Source organism: Semicossyphus pulcher, unplaced genomic scaffold (assembly GCF_022749685.1).
Source record: "Semicossyphus pulcher isolate SPU_LCO1_2020_fin unplaced genomic scaffold, fSemPul1.0.p SCAF_13, whole genome shotgun sequence".
NCBI classification, from domain to species: domain Eukaryota; kingdom Metazoa; phylum Chordata; class Actinopteri; order Labriformes; family Labridae; genus Semicossyphus; species Semicossyphus pulcher.
The window spans coordinates 3,193,503-3,216,896 of record NW_027211637.1 but is presented as its reverse complement, the minus strand read 5'-3'; the positions used below and the strand labels follow the sequence as shown (position 1 = coordinate 3,216,896).

The 23,394-nt window shown below is 42.2% G+C and overlaps 3 protein-coding genes across 3 annotated transcripts; all 3 read left to right on the top strand.

The window, feature by feature from the left end:
* The first annotated feature begins 439 nt into the window (after positions 1 to 439).
* LOC138590156 (troponin C, slow skeletal and cardiac muscles-like) lies at positions 440 to 6,037 on the top strand. Its single transcript, XM_069660732.1, has 6 exons — positions 440 to 599; positions 1,979 to 2,009; positions 3,665 to 3,811; positions 3,928 to 4,042; positions 4,134 to 4,270; positions 5,742 to 6,037. Exons 1-6 carry the CDS (start codon positions 576 to 578, stop codon positions 5,771 to 5,773), a joined length of 486 nt encoding a protein of 161 aa, XP_069516833.1. The 5' UTR covers positions 440 to 575; the 3' UTR covers positions 5,774 to 6,037.
* A 4,973-nt stretch (positions 6,038 to 11,010) lies between these two features.
* Positions 11,011 to 16,223, top strand: LOC138589779 (biglycan-like). Its single transcript, XM_069660232.1, has 7 exons — positions 11,011 to 11,257; positions 11,593 to 11,705; positions 13,166 to 13,379; positions 13,490 to 13,600; positions 14,067 to 14,160; positions 14,772 to 14,910; positions 15,093 to 16,223. Exons 1-7 carry the CDS (start codon positions 11,011 to 11,013, stop codon positions 15,285 to 15,287), a joined length of 1,113 nt encoding a protein of 370 aa, XP_069516333.1. The 3' UTR covers positions 15,288 to 16,223.
* Positions 16,224 to 17,796: 1,573 nt separating this feature from the next.
* Positions 17,797 to 22,937, top strand: LOC138590203 (phospholipase A and acyltransferase 2-like). The gene is made up of 4 exons (XM_069660788.1): positions 17,797 to 17,884; positions 18,484 to 18,604; positions 20,056 to 20,354; positions 22,332 to 22,937. The coding sequence occupies exons 1-4, from the start codon at positions 17,867 to 17,869 to the stop codon at positions 22,446 to 22,448; spliced, it is 555 nt and encodes a 184-aa protein (XP_069516889.1). The 5' UTR covers positions 17,797 to 17,866; the 3' UTR covers positions 22,449 to 22,937.
* The last annotated feature ends 457 nt before the right edge of the window (positions 22,938 to 23,394 follow it).

The window sequence follows — 23,394 nt, the reverse complement described above, 5'->3', positions numbered from 1 at the left end:
ACAGGGAAGATTGCTGGATCTTGGATGGAAAAAAAGTGACTTGACTTGCCTTGACTTGACTAGCCCAAGAAAAAATGACTTGAGACTTGAACAAAGAAGACTTGGTCACAACACTGATTTGTAGCTCCATATTGAATTATTGATATTGAATTGATTGTTGTCACATCTCAAGTGCATCATTATTCTCTCTTTACAGTTAAGAGGAGTTGAGATCTGGTCTAATCCTGGATGATGTAAAAACCAGGATTTGAAGGGAAGCGTTAAATATGAGCTGAGCTGAGCAGAGGCACGGCTCATAACCCCGCAGAGAGCATCCCCACTTAAGTGCTGCTGCTAATGTTGCACTATTGTTGGGTAGCTTCTGTTGTTTCCTATTTATAGATCTCTCTTTATCTCCGTCTCTCTGTCACTCCCTCCCTCCATCACCCTTGGATTTTGCGGGATGGGTCCAGAGGCTTTTTTAGCGTCCCACTCACTCCTCCCACAGTAAAGGCCGAGGCAGTTATTGCTGTCAGTATTTGCCCCGTGTCTGAGAGCAGCAGCGTCGTGTCGGAGGCAGGAACTGACCAGCAGCCATGGATGACGTATATAAAGCAGCGGTGAGTACACATAAGGACAAGTGCGATGTGCTGTTTTATTGCATGTATCTACAAGAACATGTGTGCTTTAACAAAAACATACAATAAACACTTTGTTGCATGGAATGACACAGGCGGTCTCTGCTTGCACACACACATTTGACAGTAACAGCTGTGATTCCAAAGTCATGTTCAACAGGCATGGGTCAGTAAAACACAATGCAACAGCAGTGCAAGACTTTTTAGAAGCTGTAGCATTAAAACTTTTTGATAATGCGTCTGTGGCATTTGTTTGTGCTGCTGGATTATTGGTTGAAATTGTATTTTAACTCATTAAAACCTGAATAAAAGATCAATACATCGTGTAGAAAGAAGGGATAAAAAAAACAGTTCATCACAGGGAAGTTTAACTGACAGACTTTGGATTAAAAAATTAAACTTGTTATTAGTCCATGTATTTAAGAGATACATGTTATATATTCAACAGAAAATGTAAAACTTTGGGATCAAATTAATAGATTTAAAATCTTCTTCCGGTCAGTGCTGTAGCTTCTGTTGAGGACGCTGAGGTCATGTCCTTGGTATTTTTAGCGGGGTGTTACTGCTTGAACGAACTTGAGAGGAGTTTTTATACATTTTAAAATACATACATTTAAGACAGAATTTTTAATATAATTAGATTAAAGTGAGAAAATCTATAAAATAATTATGTATTTTTTTCCACAGCAGTTTTATTCTGTCAGCGTGGAGACGAGTTTTAGACGAGTAAATAAAAATTGATGAACGAATAAGTAAAGTATGAAAACACAAATATTGCAGCTGAACTTACATCCCAGTTGTGACCACTTTTAATGCTCTTTAAATATCTAATACCTGATAAAGCAGAGTCTGTCATGTACTCTGACACTGAAACAAAGGGTGTGATGAGCTGACGCAGAGCGACAGGCCGCCGTGGTTCATATCTGCGTCCGACAATAGAACAAAGAGCAGTTGGACAGTTCACGGGGAAGAAGAGAGGGGACAGCTGAGGGCTATTAAACAGCTCCAGAAACCCCCCCGCCCCTCCCTCGCACCCCCTCATTGTACTCTGTCAAACAACAAGAATAGTAAGTGAAGAAAGCAGAGTGACATCGCAGACATGCTGCAGTGAGACGGCCGGCAGATTATCAGTGAAGTCACTGAGCGGAGGCTGTACTGGACAGGGGTCTTACGTGTGTGAACATTTGTAATATAACCTGCAGTGTGTTTTATGTGCTTCTGTCCTTGTTTCAAAGGTCTGCAGTGTTCATGTTACACTGTTTTTTGCAGCTGCCATAACGTCTGCATCTGGCGTGATTACAGAAATACTTTAAACTGAGTGTTTAAATATCACTTGTTCATCCTGGTTTGTTTCCCTCCAGGTTGAGAACTTAACAGAGGAGCAGAAAAATGGTGAGGAAACTTATTAATACTCATTGTTTACCCTGAAATACCTACTTCTCCACCTGATAACACCTGTAACATGTATTTACTAATACTTCTCTTATTTAGTTTTCACAATGGAAAACATGGCCGTCTATTTTAACGACGACATCCCTGAGAAATGTATCACCTGCTGTCATTCATCCATAAAGTCCCTGAGCCGCCCGACACAAAAACCTTCCTCTGTACGGTGGATTTCTTTTATAGCCCTCCTGTAACACAGCTGGAACTGTTCCAGGAACTATTTTAACAGAACAAACCAGGAACTAAATTTGGTTCCTGGGCCACAAAAGGTCTCTGCCCTGCACTTCAGATTGCCAGGAGGACTAATACTAGGAGGAGGGGCAGACGTTTACTTTCATATTTATTAACATTAAGAATATTTAGTTTGGAAAGAGTTAAGAGACACAGTGGGCTAACTGAATATTTCAGTTATACACTAAAGCTATTACAGCGCATTAGGCAGAGCTGAAGGACAGGAGTAATATAAAAAATAAAAATAAAAATTCCAGGTTTAAAGTGTGAAAATTTGTGACTTTAATGTCAGAATTTTGAGAATTTCGAGGCATTTTTCTATCAAATTTCTGACTTTGTAATCTCATAAATGTGCCTTTTTTTTTGGGCACATTTACTTCTTTAATATTGGAATTTTCCGAGACTTTTCTGTGTCTGTCCATCTCTGCAGGTCTCCACTCAAACACCAGAATGATAATAAAGAACACTGAAAGGACTCTGTGATGTAGTTTTATCAGAGGGACAAGTTACATCCTAAACAAAGCAGCCATTTGTACTCCATTACTGCTCTATTACATATCGTAATGGTAATTCATGGTGGTGTGTGGGTACACGAACAATGGACAACTAGTAGTTCCTAGAATTTTTTGATTTTGTTGTTTTGGAGATTTGGAACAGTAGAAGCCTATGAGTCCTTTTTTAGAGGGCGTCTGACATGCCTTGCTCATAGACTGTATAAACAATGGACATAGCCACCATGACGTCACCCATTGGTTTCTTGACTGAGGCCTCGAGATTTGGCTGCCACCATGTTGGTTTTCTGGAGCCAGAAGTGAACATGTTTGGATGAGAGGGTGGAGCTGGAGAGGAGCAAGGGGTTGGCAAACGACACGCTGTCAAAGCCAAACAGTCTGTGTCAACTCGCCGCTCGCTTGCCTGGTGAAAGAGCAGCGGGTGGATGACACACAGCAGGAAATAACTGTTCTTCTCATCACTGCGGCCCGCTGTAATATCTCTGGGGAAAACCCAACAACAGTCGTGACTTCTATGCACAGACCAATGAATAAATAAATGTTTAATAAACGCTGAACAGGCTAACAAGCCGGGTGAGCGCAGTATACCTGCTTTGTGCTAAAAATATAATTATACCACGAGCCAACATTCTGTAAGCACAGTGTTCTTGTGGGGTAAAAGGCGGGCAACAGTACTAACCTCCACCAAGTTAAAATCACAGACCTGTAAAACAAGTCATTACTAAGAGGCCTGTCTGGCCCTGTTTGTAAATGACTTGGGATTCTTATGTTGAGAAACATTTTCTCTCTGTTCGTAGTCACTGAAACATCCACAGTATCTTGTTTTTGGGCAGTAACCGTCGCTGTGTCCTCTTCTAGAGTTCAAGGCCGCGTTTGACATCTTCATCCAGGATGCAGAGGACGGCTGCATCAGCACCAAGGAGCTGGGGAAGGTGATGAGGATGCTGGGACAGAATCCCACCCCGGAAGAGTTACAGGAGATGATCGATGAGGTGGATGAGGATGGTACGTCAGCGTCATGATGAAGATAGTGATAGAATGATTTGAACGATACTCAAGCTACTCAAGTGTACATTTAAGCGGATTATAAGAACTGAAAACATGATGGTGTTTGTTGACAGGCAGCGGTACAGTAGACTTTGATGAGTTCTTGGTTATGATGGTGCGCTGCATGAAGGAGGAGAGCAAAGGAAAATCAGAGGAGGAGTTGGCTGAACTGTTCCGCATGTTTGACAAGTAGGTCTCTCTCTGATGATGTTTCAGGTATCAATATATTCAAAAAAGATCTGGCTTTAGTCAAAGACTGAATCCTCTGTCTTGTGTCCAGGAACGGAGACGGATACATCGACTTAGAGGAGCTAAAGGGCATGCTGGAGTCCACTGGAGAGGCCATCACAGAAGACGACATCGAGGAGCTGATGAAGGACGGAGACAAAAACAATGATGGAAAAATCGATTATGACGGTACGGACGACACTTAAGAAATGAATGCACGTACAAAACATCACGTCATCATACTGACATACATTAGTACGGGACAAACAAGCAGCAAGCTTTGTTAATAATCAGATTTTGTGGCACCAAAGCTACCTGGTGAGGTTAAAAAAAGGATAATAGTTTTAGATGTAAGTATCTGAGTTACGTTTATTTCATACTTGACAGAAGTGACATTAATTTCATGACGTTGTGTGTGTAAGTGACATTAATAAAGTAACTTAGAAGTCAATAACTGTGTCCCAATTCAAAGGACATATATGAAGGCCGATTGCGTCACAGCGGCGTGTCGAAGGCTGTCCCATTTCAAAGGCTCCTTCAGATGCGTCCTCCTTTTCCCGTGCCACGAAGGATCGATAGGGTGCATCCTTCATGGTCCAACGCATCCGAAGATTCATTGCGCGCCAATTCAAACAAGATGGCGGAGTTCACTTTAAATGTAAAAGTTTTTGGTTTCAACTCAGTCGAATAGCTAGAGATTCAAATATTAAAACACAGAAGGGGTCTTGGACCTTTAAATGATCTTTAAAATTATAGGTTAAAGTCATAGTCTCGAAGTTCTCAGTTTCGTTCTCTTTGGCGGCACCTATGGCCATAAACGGTAATTGCAGGAGCACACTTCCCAATTATCCAGACAGTGCTGCATGTGTGACATCCACGGTTGGCTCCGGTTGTAACTCTTGATTTTCCTGGCTGACGGTCGCTTTCCTTTTCAGACTGTTTGCTTCATCTGAGCGTCGAGTTTGTTTCTTTTTCTTTGGATTTTCACTTCTTGTTGAAGTTGTATCTGTAGTCATCCATCTTTTCTTTGTTTGTTCAGCCATAGTAGATTACTGTTTACTCGCAACACTTGCAGAGAGCGGAAAAGCAGCCGCTTAGCTCCGCCTACCCTCTCTGGCAGACCAACCACTGCTGGCTGATGGAAAACGTGTCACTAACTGGGCGCCGCTTGTGATTTTTTCAGAGGAAGTCGCACCAGACAGCCAGTCAGTAATAATACTTTATACTGCAAAGGCTTTCATCAGTAGGTCATAGGCTCAATCATTATTGTGTTACCTCATTCGGTGATAGATAGTGACATTTATTTAAAAGAAAATCTTCAAGATTATCACTTTAAGTTATGTGAGGTTAGTCATGATATCTATGGTCTAGGTACCTGTTGCTAGGCAACAAGTTGCATATATAGCAGGAACAGAAAATCCTCCGCAGACCAGGCCGTCTCATTTCACACATGGGAGTCAAACTCCAGTTTCCTGGGCGAAAGTCCTGTTTTTGTTCGGCCAATCGATTGCCCTCTTTAACCTCTCCATAAACTTTTTACAGCCACTATCAGGCAACCTTATCATCAACCTAAATACAGATCGTATTAAAGTTTTGTACAAACGACAGAAAATGTAAAGATGGATGTTTTTTAATGTGTGACTTTGTGTTTTTCTCACAGAGTTCCTGGAGTTCATGAAAGGTGTTGAATAAATGACTCAGCTGGAGGCCACTGACTGCATCATCACCACCTGAGGCCATTCCTGACGTCTACATTTTCTCGACTTTTAACAACACAAACAGCACACCTGTCCTCAGCACTCACCTGTCCTGTCAGTTACTCTCAAGCTGCCCCACAGAGGCACTGAGAGGTTTGCTGAGAGATCTCATTGACTGCAAATATCTTTGTTTCTGATCGTGATGATAAACCAAATTGTCATATAAAGAATATTTTCATTAAAAAGATTTTCATTCTTTCATCTTTTTCTGTCATGTTTCACTTCCACTGAATGATGAGTTACCCTGGAGTGTAAAAGTGAGGCGACTTGTGTGGTAATCAAGGTGTAGTGCAGGTGGTGTAATAATCTAATGAACGAGATAACTCCACCACCTTGATGCTGATGTCACATGAACTTGGCTGGTGTTCTGCTTCACAGAACTGCAGGAGAACATCATTACAGTTTTCAGAGCATGCAACACACCTGCTGGTGCAGGCTTTGTGATATCACACATTGACTACTGCGACTCCCTCCTGGCTCCTTCCTGCATGCACATTCAAACCTCTGCAGATGATCCTGAACGCAGCAGCGCGAGTCGTCTTCAATCAACCCAAACCAGCACGTCACTCCACTGCTCATATCCCTCCACTGGCTCCCAGCTGCCGCTCGCATCAAATTCAAACCCTGTTGCTCGCTTACAAAACAGCAACAAAAGCGTCTCCTGCCTACCTGAACGCCCTCATCCAGGTCTACACTTGGTCCCGCCCACTACGCTCTGCCAATGAAAGGCGCCTGGTACTCCAACCACAACAGGGCCCTAAGTCTCTCACTAGACTCTTCTCCTCAGTCGTCCCCAGTAGCTGATTTTCATGATCTTGTTGATGTTGCTGATGATGATAATTATAATATAAAAAAAAAAAGGCCCTATACACTTGTCACCAGTGTCCTCTGCAGATGATCCAGAACGCAGCAGCGCGACTGGTCTTCAATCAACCCAAAACCTCACATGTCCTGTTGGCACCAGTGTGCGATCGCACTTGAAGCTGTTTGTTGGCTCTTCCTGACCTCGTTCCCTCCTGTCTCAATCGTTGCTTGTGTTGTATTAACTCTCAGATGTACGTCTCTTTGGACTAAAGCGTCTGCTAAATGAAATTCTAACATTGTAACAGTTTAAGAACAATTTAAGAATTGGAGGGGATGTTTGAAACCGCCACTAGTGCTACATCTGGTGTGCATTCACTGCCACCTACTGTAGAAGCCTGGATAATGGACAACAGGGACATGTTCTAATATAATACATTGTTTGGGACACTTGATCATCGAAACCTTTTAATCATTTCCTCAACAGGATAAGCGGGACAGATAATGGATGGATGGATAACTTTAGCCACTACAATATCAAAACGCTCCTACATATTGCGCTCTCTACCGTAATGATGACTTTATATTGTTAATGTATTGAATAATGTCAACTGGCTCTGATAAAATTGGAGGTGGATGGCCTCATCACTCAGACAATGACAGGACAACAGTAGCATACGCAGCACATTTTTAAGTTTGGGAGCAACAAGGCGACAAAAATGCTTTTTGAACTGTTTTTGTGGAGTGATCACACCAAAGACCGTGCAGGCGACGGCCAGTGACTTAAATAATCCCCCCAAAAAATCAACTCATCTCCAGTTGTTTCACATTTGGAGCTTTTTTATTGGCTGGTGAATCTCCAGATGATCCTGAGGGCAAACTCTGTCATAAGGATCCAGATAGAAGCCTGCCCTCTCTCTCTCCCTCCCTCTCTCTCTCTCTCTCAGAGCAGCATCGATTGTGAGGATCTCTCTGTGCAGGACTTCATTCAGTAAGATGAAGAAGTGAGGAGGAAGTTCTGTTGGGAGAGGAACCCCGTCTTTTATTTTGATTTTTGTGTGTCTGTTGGGAGCAGAAATGGTATGTATACTTCAAAACCTGTTTCTAAAAACATTACATGTATTTATGGAAATGATGCTCAACAAATCTGAGTGATGTATAAATGCACGCCAGCCTATTGCTGTGAAACTATCCTGCAACTATCGTATGTAATCCTTCTGTATGAGTTGACAATAGATGATAATGTGTGTTGGGAAATTGCTGCTCTTCTGCTGCAGAGTGTTATAAGCTGTATATAAAAATACCTGCAGGTTTGTGAAGAGATCAGAGCTCATAAATGCTCTGCCTCTTATTTAATCAGACTTCAGTCGTGCTGCACAGCAGCGTCTCTGACTCTGCACTGACTTCAGAGAAAAAGTTCTGTGCTATAAAAAACTCTGCAGCCGCAGAGAGCCGAGTTTAGTGGCTTCATACGGACGTCGCTGTGGTGAGGGGTGTTGGAGTTAGGAGCTCTGTGGAGGGCGAGCAGTTCACATGCACACACATGGATGCTGATACTTCACTTTAAGATGGTAGAAGTAACAGTTTAACTGAAAACAAGTTACCGTATGAACTGACTTGTTAAATATGTGCCAAGCTGATGAATTTGGATTGGAATGATTTTATCTAGAATTTGTGTCTGGAATTGTTCGGGCACATTTTCTGTCCTGCGTGCTGACTGACAAGTCGGCACTCTGTTTACATGTCGTGGTCCAAACCACGGGTAATAAAGGTGGCTAATACATACTGTTGGAATACCTTCAGAATGGCTGGTGGCAATTGATAAGATCCAATCACCTAGAAGTTGTACTTTTTTTTCCAAAACTGAGTGTTGTAACAGAAAACTTTGAGAAGGGAACACATAAGGTGCGAATCGCAAGTGAACCATTTTTAAGAACTTCCTGTATAACTTCTAATGGAGGTCTGTAACTAAGGAACAAAAGAACAGACAGGGAGATCCTACGAATACGGAAGCCCTAAGCGGACATGCATCCATACATTTTATTTCCTCTGTTTTCCTGTGAAAACGACTCATTTCCATTTGTTTTCTGGAGATCTCAACTTTTTTATCTCGTTATGTCGAGATCACAAAGCTGCAACACCAGCAGTGTTAATTACGTTAACGAAAATTATGACGACGTCAACGACCGAGCTAAAAATAGATCTTTGATAATAAAAACTCTGACGACAATGTACGGTATGTTTTGTTATTGTTAACGAGACGAGACGGGACTAAAATGTGCTCACAGAAAAAGGGGCAAATGGTAAATGGACTGTACTTATATAACGCTTTTCTAGTCTTGCGACCACTCAAACCTGCTTTTACACTAAGTCACATTCACTCATTCACACACTGATGGCAGAGGCTGCTACGTAAAGTGCCCAACTGTCAATCAGTCATCACATTCACACCCGATGGCTGTGCCACCTGGAGCAGTTTGGAGTTCAGTGTCTTGCCCAAGGACAGTCAGGGATCAAACCTCCAACCTTCCGATTGAGAGACGACCGATCTACCACTGAGCCACGGCCGCGATAAAATGTGCTCACAGAAAAAGGGGCGTTCTCTTCTGCACAAAGAGAAGCAATCACACGCCGACTGTTTAAATGAGAAGCGATGGTGAAAATATAAACAGTTTTTACAGTAAAAACCAACACGGCTGCTGTAAATAAGACGAGAGGAATGTGCAGCATGTGCTACTGTAACTGCACAGCTTTGGTCTGCGGCTTCACATTCGTAATGTTCTACATACACATATAACCTCAGCTGAGGATCTATATTACCCGTGCAGAACATCGTCAGGAAATAATGAATGTAGGATGGATGAAAGGACTCTACAGCAGACTGAACAAGTATCAGGCTGAATTAGAAAATTAGAAACTCCTACTTGTAAAACAGTTTCATATACTTTGAATTTTTATTCATTTATTTGATCTATTCTTATATATTAACTCACTTGCTAGTTTGTCTTTGCACCGCTGCAACACCCGAATTCCCCCCCGAGGATCAATAAAGGATTATGTTATCTTATTAGTTTAAAAAGAGTAAACGTTTTGAGTAAAAGTAATGACTAAAATGTGGTGATTTTTTACTGACTTAAACTGGACAAATGTTTAGTTTTTTCGTCGACTAAAACTATAAAATGACTAAAAAGTGACTCAAACTAATAAAGCATTTTCATCTTAAGACTGAGACTAAGACTAAATCTAAAATAGCTGCCAAAATGAACTCCGTAACATCAGATGATCGTATCCCCAGAGCTGCAAAAGCACAACACAAGAACAGGCTTAACTGACTGCATTAGTGTGGGCAATGGCAGCGAGATAAATAAGTCGAGATCTCCAGAGAACCACTGAAATAACTCGTCACCTGAAAACTGAGTAGATTAAATGTATGGATGCTTGGGGCTTCCGTATATATGAACAAATCTTTAGGTAATGATAAGTTCATTAATGTTAGTCCAGCATAATGACCATTTTCTTCAACAGTTGTTTGTTTTGTGCATCTTGGTGACACATAAACCTTTAATACTTGTCTTTTTCTTACTATTACTTTGCCTTTTTGTGGCCTCGAAAGCAGCGTCATTCAGCTGGGGGGACGCATACCTCCAGCTGTACTGCAGCAGCTACTTTATTTAATGTTAAATTAAAAAATATCAGTCACGCATGGTCCCTAAAATAACTCTACTATAATATAAATGTATGAAAAATAAACGTAAGATGTCATAACTGCTCTATAAAGTTGTACTTTGTCATGTGTTCCCTGGCTCCTACCCCCAAATTTAGTGTCCCTTATATTGTAAAGTTTAACCGCTGCAGGTTCTATTTCTGAACACACCATATCATATCCTTAACCAAAACATCTTTAACACAAAATATCAAATGTCATGCCTCCTGAGTGACGACCTCCTGCTCCATCATTAGTGGTGCTTCAGTTCTAACCGTTAAATTGGTGGCTCCTGCTCCGTGACGATAGATCTCGTCTCAGATGTACAGTCTGTACTTAACAACCATGCAAAGAAGGGATGCATTATGGGAAAAAGGGGATGTATGACTCAAGTGAAGAAGCAGCACATGGGTTTCTGTGCTCTTGATAAATTTGATTCATACTGGGTGAAAAAGATAAAACTACCCGATGTTAGTTTTGGAATCACTGCAGACCACGTCGCCTCCCTTCCCCACCATTTCTGGCTTTTTATTTCCTTTAGATTTACGGCTCTCGAGTCTGAAGCCGCCCAAAGCCGCTGATTAAAATATGTGAACATGTAAAACCTCTTTTCTTGTGTTATTTTATATTTTTAACATCAGAGCCTGATCCAGACGAGCGGTTCAATCATGCGTCCCCTCTGCGTTCTCTTCCTCGTGGTGTACGTATCACCGTCCCCTGCCCCCTCCATCGGCCTGCCCTTCCAGCTGAGCGGCCTCCCCGAGCTGCGGAAGACGGTCGATGTTGAGAGCTTGATGATGATGATGAACGACGAAGAAGCAGGATCAGGCTTTCAAGAGCTCATCCACATGAAGCAGCCGTCGTGCCCGTTTGAATGCCACTGCAGGCTGAAGGTCGTGCAGTGCTCTGATTTGGGTGAGTGTTTGTGCGAGTGTCGCACTGTTTATACACACTCCATCTTCACGGTCTACTTTCACTTTTAGAAGCAAAATATATACTTAAGGAAGTTCAGCATACTCACTCTGACCAAAGGCCACAAATCACTACCTATGTTTATCTGATTACAGAATGTGCCTCTTATTTTGAAATGCTTTCAGACCACAGACAGCTCAGACTTTAAAATAGCTGATCTGACAAAAACACCACTTTCACTGAGTGAATGCAGCTTCGGCTTCAAGTTTTGAGTAGTGTCAAGATAGCAAGAGTAATTGGTTCTTTGTTTAACTCATCTGCTTTGTGTTTCTCTGAAGGTTTGCATTACGTTCCCCACGACCTTCCTCCTGACACCAGGCTGCTGGACCTCCAGGGCAACCATATCACCGAGATCAGAGAGAACGACTTCAAGGGACTGAACAACCTCTACGTAAGAGCCGACACGTCCTGCAACCTAACAGCCACATCGGTTGTTTGTTCCTATCCTCTATTACAACCCACAGGAGTCTTATCTACACGTTCATACAAGACAAACACCTGGTTTGGTTAGGTTAAGGCACAAAGACTAACGACTAGGTTTGGTTTCAATTACATACGTTGATAGCATTCCCTATACGTAACATTAGTGACGATAAATATGTAACTCAAAAGAAGCCATCGTTGACTTTTAGGGTCACAGAAGACTTAAACTCTCATGTATGAAACTCCTGTGTTAGTTTGACCCATTCATCGCCCCCGACTGCCAACCAATACCATCCATCCATTATCCTCCGCTTATCTGGTGCCGGGTCGCGGTGGCAGCAGGCTCAGCAAGGTGACCCAGGCATCCCTCTCCCCAGCAACATTTTCCAGTTCCTCCTGGGGGATCCTGAGGTGTTCCCAGGCCAGACGGGATATATAATCCCTCCAGCAAGCTCTGGGTCTGCCCCAGGGTCTCCTACCAGTTGGACGTGCCCGGAAAACCTCCAAAGGGAGGCGCCCAGGAGGCATCCTAATCAGATGCCCTAACCACCTCAACTGGCTCCTTTCGATGGGAAGGAGTAGCGGCTCTACTCCGAGCTCCCCCCGGATCTCTGAGCTCCTTACCCTCTCTCTTTGGCTGAGGCCAGACACCAACACCACATAATCGTTGTTTATACATTACCTTACTGCCGCCTATTCTCTGTCAATACTTTCTACGGCCACTAGAGGTCGTAGCGACCATAAACACATTGACTGTCTCTAGAGATGGACAATGCATCTTTACCTCATCTTATGCAACTAAAGTGAAGCCCATATATCGCCAATGTCTTGCTCATTTCTATCCAGAGTGTGTGCAGTAGAGATCGGCTGGTGGAACTGAAGTATTGACGCCCCGCCCCTTCCTCTACCCGACACACCTTTACCTTGTGGCCTTGCCGTGTTGGAGCCCTCAGATGGGCTCAGTCTGCAGCAGAACAGCTTCTCATGTTGGTCTGAAGCAGATATTCATGCTTATGGAAAGTTCAATGACTGTAGTGTTAGTGTTAGTCACTTCTCCTCTCGCCGTTCCTTCTCTACTCTGCTACTCGGGAACAGAACGCTGCAGGAGCCCCATTTGTCAACAGAGCTGTCAATCATGAGGTCACGCCCCCTTTTTATAGCATAATTTGGGGAGTAGTCGGCTTCAGATCAGGACAAAACGTTCCAGGCCATTCAAAAGTTTCACTCTTAAAAAAGTACTTTATTGATCCAACCACAAAACCCCATGCCAGGGCTGAGTCACAGCAGGGCTTCACTGCACACAGTGTATTTATAAGTCCCAGTAGTAGACCTCAGCATAACCACAAGTACTTTGTGTACCCATTGAGTTAAAAATGTTCAGCGAACCGCTTCCCTTCACTGACTTCCTTCTATCTAATTTTCTCGCAGGCTCTGGTGTTGGTGAACAATTGGATCTCTAAGATCCACCCTCGTGCCTTCCTGCCCCTCGAGCGCATGCAGAAGCTCTACTTGTCCCACAACCTGCTGACGGCTGTCCCCAAGAATCTGCCCCCCTCTCTGCAGGAGCTGCGTATCCATGACAACCACATCAAGAAAGTAGCAGCAGGGACCTTCTCCGGTCTATACAATATGAACTGTATCGGTGAGAATCCTTCCTAAGTGAACATACACATGCAGGATTGGACACATAAACTGCAACACAGTTCTTTTACCACCATTTAAAGTGAATTGTTTTATATTTCCTGAACACAGAGTTAGGTCGTAATCCCATCAGGAACAGTGGTTTGGAGGACGGTGCATTCGATGGACTGGGACTGACATTCCTGCGGCTTTCAGAGGCCAAACTCACAAGAATTCCCAAAGGTAAGAGCTCGCACAAGATCACGTAGCATTCAGAGCACCGGCTGAGTGATAGAACAAAGTATCAGCAGAGTCAGCCTCAAGATCCCCAAATCCATCCATCAGTTATCTATACCGCTTATCCTGCTCAGAGTATTTGCTCTGCTCACTTTGAACTGGAACTTTCTCTACTTCGTTTTCCTCTGCCGATCTTGTCACCATCGCTTTGAGCATAGCGCCATAGTGATGCTGCGATAAACAGCTGTGTGTTTATGCTTGCTTCGTTACATAAATGAAGTGTATACTGTGGATGTTTCATATCTTCTCTCTACACAATGTCGCTGCCGCATATCACTTCATAAAGTGTCAAACACATGCAGAACTTTACGTAACATAATTTACTCAATGAGCTTCAGCTACGTTTGTTTAGTTTAATTACTTTAGTTTACGTCCCTTAACCGACCATGTCTGCTTTTCTTCCACACATCAGGTCTACCGTTTAATCTGAAAGAGTTACATCTGGATCAAAACCAAATTCAGGCCATCGGGGTAGAAGACCTGATACAATATGGAGAATTGTACAGGTGAGTCAACGACATTATGTGACCAAACACAGAGATTAGCAGCACATTAGCCTCACCTGGCCTTCAACTGGTCACTGGCTCAGAGAGGGTGGTGGGTTGGTGTTGGACCAAATTGGGCAATCAAGAAGAATATGCTCTAGGTAGAAATGGGCATAGCATTTCGAGAGTAAACTTGGGCAATGGATGGGTCCAAAGGGGGATACATTCATTCATTTAGGGCCAACCCACCTGGATAAACCCATGTGGGCCCTCCATGGAGGACTGAGGTCCAGTGGGGTATCCAAGGTGGGCCCTGCATATCAACACAGCTGCATCCCATGTTGGACCCTGTTGGATCTGTTGGCTGGGTAGAGGTTGCACTTGCAGATCTGCTTACCAGAGAAAACAGGAGTACTACCTCTGACAAGGGAAGTAGCCAATCTCAGTTTAGGAGTTTGGGATGGCCAATCAGATTTCACCCCTCTGGATCCGCCCCTGCTTGTTCGATGTTTGAACTCTTCGCTGGCAAATAAAAACTAACCCTGTTTAGCACAAAATGAACTCAGTAGATGTTCTCCTTACTGTGTGTGACATATCATTGTGTATGTGTGTGCACTTGCCTCCTGGTGCAGGCTGGGCCTTGCGCACAACAAGATCCGCAGCATTGAGCACGGCAGCCTGTACTATGTGCAGAATCTACGCGAACTTCACCTGGATAATAACCTGCTGTCCCACGTGCCTGATGGTCTGCCAGAGATGAAGCACCTGCATGTAAGCATGGCAAAAAGCTAGCCAAGATATTTTTGTAGAATTACCAACCATGCCTCTTTTATAATACTGAGATACAGTCATAACACATGTGTAGGGCTATGTGTCGTTTTTGGTAGGTTATTTGCATCAGTCAGAGATTATGATTCACACTCACTTCAGTGCATGTTTGTGTGTTCTCCCAGGTGATCTACCTGCACTCGAACAACATCAGCACCGTGGACGTGAACGACTTCTGTCCTCAGGGCTTCAGCACGAAGAAGACTTTATATAACGGCATCAGTCTGTTCAATAATCCTCTCAAATACTGGGAGGTGCAGCCTAAAACGTTTCAGTGTGTCAGCAGCAGCAGGGCCGTGCACTTCGGCAACAATATGTAAAACTCTCCTGTTTCCAAATTTAAAGTGGGGTGTATGAGGTACTTATCAATAGTTAGTGTTTTCCCTGCATTAGATGGCGTTCAGCTCGGCCCCTGTTTGGGGAAGCCAGCCAGAGTACTGATGCAGGAGCTAAACTTTTAATCGCTTTGGATGGGTTTAGAGCTTATTGTACTTTAGTCACTTGAAACGTCCTGTTGTATTCTTTAATGTTATCACCTATTTAACCTGCTTTCAGTCAGCCCTTTCCTTTAGCACAAGTTTTCTAAGCCAATTCCATGTTCCTAAATGTGCTGCTCACCATCAGATTACCTGTTTTGGTGACATTGGCAGCTGTATCTACATGTACCTACATGTACCTACGACCTAACGTCAACACAGTAGAATAAACCATGCTTTACTGACTTGGGAGAAGAGCCTGTGCAGAGAAAGAAGCCTGTATGTATGTCTGAGGCAGGATGATGAACCATGCAAAAGTATGTCAACTGATTTGCAGCAAAATGCAACTTTTAGAAGAAACAACTCACAACACAAATATAAATGGGCCTCAGTGCAGCGAGGAGTCCTCAATCTTTACATTGTTTATAGGGGGCCTTGAGTAGTGTGTGCTTACATGGTGCCTACGCCCACACAGATTGGGCCCTGGTGGCATTGCATCAAATCTGTGGTTGGAGCTTGAGACAAAATTTAATGAAGCATGCTCTGTGCGTGAAGGGAACTTGAAGGCTGCTGGGCACATTCACTCTTTCTCCCACATTGTGGGAGTGGGAGAAATGGTGCCCTCATGTGGTGTGGTCTGACCAAGGCTTTATATGTGAGCTGTGCATACCAATCAGAACGATCACACGGATTCTTCTCCTTCAGAAGGACTCGTGTATTCTGGGAAAGCTTCTTTTCTTGCAGGTCTTTCGCTCATTACTTGATCCTCACAGCGTCTTTCTTTTTTACTGTGAAAATAAATAAAAGTGGAAGAAATGAATGCCATGCACACGGTCTTTAACATTTTCTTTCAACAATAAAAGTCTCATCAGTCTGCATTTCTAAAACCTCTGTAGAGCTGGTGCTGTGTCCGGGGATGTTGGCTAAAATATTCAAATGCTTTTACTAAGATGACGATGGCTTTGAAAAGTTTCACACCCTTAAATACTCATTCACAGCTTCCTTAATCCTGTGTGAGAGTGGCTTTTTGACAGTCACTTTGAGATAAGTGTGGTTATGTACACAGTCATAGTTACCTCCACCAACAAGGTCAAGTTTTCCACTTGTTTGTTTGTATGTTAGCAGGATGATAGAAAAGAACTCTTTGCATGTAACTGGATGGAAGGGTTCAGCTCGGACCAAGAAGGAAGCCACTGGATGTTGGAGCAGATCTGAATCTGACTCATGAGAAGGTTTGGAAATAAGTCCAGATATGTCTCGTGGTTGTGTCTTAACTCTCCGAGTGCCTCTCTAGTTTTATAAGTGATGCAATTTTTAAATGTTCATATTTTCATGAATGAGCAGGACTGTTAGGTGTAAATAAATACCTAAATATGTTGACAGTTCTTGATGATTTTTCTTAAAGTGTTGGGCTGTGTATTGGGCAGTACGATCGAATCATGTTACAGGTTATACAATTTAGTTTTTGCAAAGCTGTAAGCAGAGAGATATTAATAATTAGAAAAAAATATATGATAAAGGTCAAAGTATAAAAATACACACCACACTGTGCATAAAAGCCCAGTCTGCAGTCTGAGCACAGGAGTTAAAGGTATAATAAGTCAGATTTGTCCTCACATTTTGTCTACAACACATTCAAACTGGGCCCCTCCTCCTGGGCTCTTCGTCACCAGAAGCTCACTCTCACTCTCTCGTGCGAGAACACACTCACCCCGCCGACATCATCACAGTTACCTTTACGCTAGCATGCTAACCGCCGGTTACCGTTGCACTAGCGTGCTAACTGCCGGTTAGCTTGTCCTGGTTTGAGGCACCTACCTGTCCAGCAGAAAGAAGGCCAACTCTGCATCACTCTTTCGCCATGCTCGCTGGTCCCAGTTGCTAATTTGAACCACTCCCACACTCACCTGTACGCTGTGATTGGCTCAGGGAACCACAACAGCGCCCCCTCCTGTAAACGTCCCGTGCAAAGCAAAGCAACAGAATAGATGCAGAGGGAAGGGTCTCACAAGGGTCTGCACACACATTCACCAACACACATGTATAGAGGCCCATAAGTGATGATTTATATTAGATTATATTTGTAAAAGTCTATATTTTATTTTTCTCCTGCTTATTATACCTTTAACATCTGCCTGTATCATTAAAATGATAAACACTTGCATGTAAACAGTTCATACAGTGTTCTTTGTGAATCAAAGCAGTGTCACAGAACTTACTCCAGCTCAGCTTCTGTGTTTGTGTTATTGTTGCTTGAGCCAGCGTTCTTTGTGGTAATTGTTAAATCAGCCAATCAGCTGTCTTCCTTTTCCCTGAAATAACTTCAAGCAACAAACAGTCCAAACCAGATTCTCAGACAACACGCCCTGTGAGGACGCGCTGCCTTCCACCACAGAGCACAGATTTTACACGAGGAGTCAGATATGGATTATAAGGAGCAGGTAAGAACCAACATCACAAAGTGTAACTGATTTATCTTTTATTAGCACTGAATTTATTACAACTGAAATTTTCAGTGTTTTTTTTAGTATTACCAGTCAGCTTATGATTTACAGTATGAGAGCTGCTGCACCTGTGCTCCTTATAACTCTCACTTTGTTGTTCTGTAGTGCAACGTAAAGCTATCAGTTTTATGAGATAGAAACATCAGTGTATATTGGAGTTAATAGAAAAGATTGTCAACTTACTTCCTGATTGATATGTAAAGAGTTCTGGTACTTTATATTAAAACTCATTCATTTAGCAGCAACTTCCAACAAGTACATTTAGCCTTCTTTAGTACCAGAGATAAAACTCATGTAAACAGTTTGTGCACGCTTTACAAACAACAACAACAACAACAACAACAACGACAGTCTAACGTCTCATGACAGTGAATCCAGAGAACGTGAAGCAGCGGTAACTCAGACCAGAACAGGTTGAAATGCAGCTCAACCTGCTCTCAGGCTGAGATGGGCGTGGAGGCGTGCAGGGTGGAGTTGAGTCACAGACTGCTTCTTTCATAATCACATAACTGTCGCATGTTTGCTCATGAACACAGACGGAAGAGGTTGTGTCCAACGCCACATTTGGGGACCTGATAGAGTTTTCCTACCCCATCGGATACTCACACTGGGGGGTGTATGATGAAGACGGATACGTCATCCATTTTGCTGTGGCAGGTGAGGCCAACATCCACAACAATACACACTGTATTTAGCTTTTATGTCTAAGAAGACAAGATAATATCCCCGCTCCTAAAACTAGAAGGTGATTGGGATATTGGGGCCACAGTATTCGATCATGAGACTGGACATATAACCGTCAGAAATATACATTACTCTTACAAAAATTAACAAAGCAGATAAAAATGTTTTTTATCACCTAAATCTGTGGAAAAAATAAGTGAATGATTTTATCTTTAATCAGAATCAGAATCAGCATCCGGGTTTATTGCCAAAGTTTACACGTGAAAGGAATTTGTCTTTGTGTTTTGTTGCAGAACAATAAACACAGAAGTACAATAAAGATGAGTAAAAAGCTAGTAAACAGTCGTACTCCTACTATCTGGGAACTTAAATAGAATAAGATCAACATAGACAATAAGACTTAAAAAAATAACAAAGCAATATAAGACAAAATATGTAAAACAGGTGTAATTAAAGAGCTGTGATGTGTGCAGGTAAGTCCAAGATATTGGTGAGTGTACAGTATCAAAACAGTGCAATGTAAACAGTATATTAGTCTGCATGAATGTAATGCATAAAGACTGAATGAGTCTAACGGGGCCTTGTTGACGAGGAAGAAACTGTTCCTGTGTAGGGAGGTTTTGGAGGGTCACAGAGAGACTGTGTCCGGGGTGAGAGGGGTCAGCCACAATCTTACCTGCACGCCTCAGGGTCCTGGAGGTGATCAGGTCCTGGAGAGATCGCAGATTCGATCAATCAATCAAATTTTATTTGCATAGCGCCAAATCATAACCAAAGTTATCTCAAGACAGTTTAAAAACAGAATATGTCAGACCTGCTCTTTTTGTATATTATTAAGAGAGAGACCCAACATGAATCCACCATGAGCAGCACTGAGCAACTTTTGGCAACAGAGGCTGAAAAACTTCCTGAATCCAAAAATTCTAAATATGCAAAATATTTCTCAGAAATGCAGATTATTGCCTCTTGCTGTGAGAGGTCTTGTGGCTGGTTTGTGTATCTTTGTTCTGTTGTAGACTGTATAGAAGAAGTGTACGTGGCTTCTTGGTTGCAAAAGTGAAGCCAGTGTTGATTTTCCTTCAAATTAGCGTTAATGTCCAGCAGTCTATCAGAACATTTGCCTACTTCTAACTTGATTTATGACCTCAGTAAATATTTTCCGAATGGCTTTAGGATCTAAATCTCTAGTTTCTAGTCTTCTTCAACACAGCATGATGTTCATTTTGCACATGTTAGTCCCATTTAGAATCAAATAGAAGATTAAACGGGATATGATTGAGGAAACCAGGATGGAGTCCAGCAATGCATTTAATCCTCTCTAAATATGGTTACTTTTAGCAAAATAACAAGATGGATTTCTTCATGGAGAACACTGAAGTTGTCACTTGTTGCACCTCCTGAAAGTAAACTGTCTCATTCTTTAGATGAGGGGCAATTTATGGGCAAAGTACGGAACTACCTGCAAACCATCTTCCCTGTATGCGGCGACCTTCTTCTGGGTGTCACGAAGATCCGCAGAATGCCTATTGGTGAGGTGACCGTTCCAGCAGGAGCCCATGTGAGCATCGCCAACAACCGGCATGCCTTCAGAGCGACAGATCCTGAGGACATGAGGCGACGGCGCGATGCCCTCCTCGATCAGGACCTCACATATAAACTCCTCACCCTCAACTGCGAGCACTTCGCCACCTTTGTGCGCTACGGGAAAGCTGTGTGCAACCAGGTACGTATTTTACTCGCTTATTGAAGTGTTTCTTTGCATTGTTTTAAAGAGTACTACATCAAATAATGTTTTAATGTAACCTTAATGTGAGTTATAGGCGTGCAAGTGAGCAGTGTCCTGCATTTTGGCCATATCAGACCAATGAGACTCATATTTATGTTGAAGCCCAGAGATTATAACCCAAACCACTTATTTAGCGCTTATAGTCTTCCGACAGCTCAAAGCTGCTTTTACACTACATGTGACATTCACCCATTCACACACTCATTCACACACTGATGGCAAAGGCCTAAGTGCATTCATACCCGATATCTCTGCCTCAGGAGCAATGTGGGGTTCAGTGTCTTACCCAAGGACACTTTGACATGTGACTGTAGCAGTCAGGGATCGAACCCCCAACCTTCCAATTAAGAGACGACCCACTCTACCTCTGAGACACAGCCACCCCTATATAGATTATCAAATCAGTCAACTACAGTTCAATCACATTTAGCTTACAATCATTTTTTTCCCAACTTAACAAAACTTAATATATGAATTGACTTTCTGAAGTGGGCTGTTTTTTGCTGCTTCATAAGGATTATTTTAACATTTCACCATTAAATAGCCGACTAAAGACATTTAAATTTTTTTTCCAGAAGAGTGCCTTGGTTAGTTTTTCCTTTTGTTGGGAATTATATTGGGAATGAGGAATGCTCAGAGATAGTTAACAAGTTATGAATTTTAGTTTCAGACGACTTTATTTAACTAAACAAACACAATCTCAGCAGCATTCACAAATAAACAACGTGTGAGTGACAACAGTTCAAGGACTGTGAAACACACAGGTCGCACAGATCATCAGAACTGTTTAAAACAGAATTGTTCTGTTTAAAAATCACTTACTGCTGTCAGCATTTAGCGTCCTGATAGCAGAAGGAATAAAACAGTTGGAACATCTGTTTGTTCTCCTGGGAGGGGCAAGATAGCGCCGCCCTGAGGGCATCAAAGAGAATTCAGATGAAAGAATAAGGCTTCTTTGACTTATCATACTTTTGGCTTTCTGGACCACACGATTCATCCACAGGGAGCTCAAGTCACTAAGCTGGACTCCAGCAAGCTTGGCTTGGTAGTTGAGACTGTTCCTGTCCTTCACAGATAAACCAACTAAACCAGTAAATAATAAGGCTTTCGATAAAAGGATGTTAAAGGCGACATAAAATGTTGTCAGAGACACTAAAAGAGTTCCGGTTACGCATCAAATGTAATCTTTATTGTCCAGGTTTTACAACTGACTCTGTGAGTCAAGTTTGCTGAAAACACAGAGTCAATTGTAAAACAGGACACTTTGTCAGACTCGTCTGACTCTGATAGATTCAGTTTCTGCTCAGAAGAAATATTAGTATGTTGCTTTAAATGGTATAAAATGCACTTTGATAACCACGCCTTACCCTTCAGCATACATTTCCAAGTACAACCATCTACCTAGATAAATATCCCCCATTGCAATCCTGCACCAACTTAGCGATTAACCAGCCCTCCGACAGCTCTTCCAGAATTCCTCTGTGCTTTGTTAAGTTTAAGTTGAAGTCGGCACAGTAGAAAAAATCCTTGGCTGCTATAAGTCATGAATATTCCATCTTTATAGTTTACTACAGACATACTGAAGGGTTAGTAAGTTAGCTTGCTAACACTTAAGGGTATGCTAACAAGGAAACTAATAAATTAAAATCTTAACCATTGTTTCCGATTAGATTGTAATGACTAAAAGGGGTGCAGCTCAGGATTTTCTGCAAAACAATTTAGCTTAGTTGCATGAACTTAAATTTGGAACTTTTTTAAAGCACATAGAGATTGTGCAGGAGCAGCACAGTGAGGATGTCAGAGGGCTATGGTTGGTTGATAGCAATGTTGATCCAGCAGGTCCTACTTGACAAAATCACGTCAGCATGCTAACCATTCATGACTTTGAGAGTTATTCTGTTCTTCCTCCTACAGATTCCTGCAAAAGCCAAGAATGTGGAGTGTGAGGAGGCGACTGCGGCCTTCCAAGAGATCGTCAAAACCAAGGAAACTTCTCAAGATCTTTTTGGCTTTAAATTTCCACAGCTATAAATGAGCTATCCACATTTAAGGGGTTGAGCCTGATGTTAACACTCAGGGACACACCCCAACCTAAGGGCATCCACAGGCATGCTCCCAGGAGAAGATTTTTTTCCCCCAACCACGGCAGGTTCTATTTTAACAAGCCATTTCAGATCATGGAAAACATAAAAATCTGTAAATAATTTGGAGAAAGATTTGAGGGATGTTGTGCCTCTTCTTCCTCTTTCCAAGTCGACTCATCTGTGTAATAAAACATTGATTTGAGAGGTTAATTAAAAATTAAGATATTATTTGTGTATATTATCTATGAGGGACCACACAACCTAATTAATTATTAATTAAACTTTAAATTCAAAGTAACTTTTGTATATGCAGTCATAGTTTATATTCTTAATGTACTGATGTTTATGTTTTTAAGGCTGCAGTGTGTACACAAGCCCTGACTCTGCAAATATATTCTGATGTACTTTTACAAGTAACTACTGAAATAAAATTACTGTGAGCAATGATTTAAATGAAATGATTCCAGTATGTTTTGGTGCCATTTTAAGCCTGTTTTAATAGTTATCATGATATTATTGTGAATTGCAAATACTTCAGCCAGGATAATTGTGACATTAAATGTTTATATTGTCAAATACTTAAAGGGGCAAAGTGTCCACTGGGAGTGACTTAAAGGTGGGGTTAAGATTACAGTTTGTGTCACAGTCACAATAAGAAATCAGTTATCGTTTAAAATAAAAAAAAAGCTTCCTTTGTCCAGAGCACCAGAACAACAGAATGTCGCCATTACAATTGTGTGAAACCATTCATACACTTGGTTGCGGCCAAATTAAGCCAGCAGCAACCTGTATGTTAGCCAGAGAAGCCCTCCCATCTGTGCAGGGTTGCCAGGTTTGCGGATTTCCCTCGGAATAGGGCTACTTTTGAATTGTTGCCGGGGGTTGAATTTTTT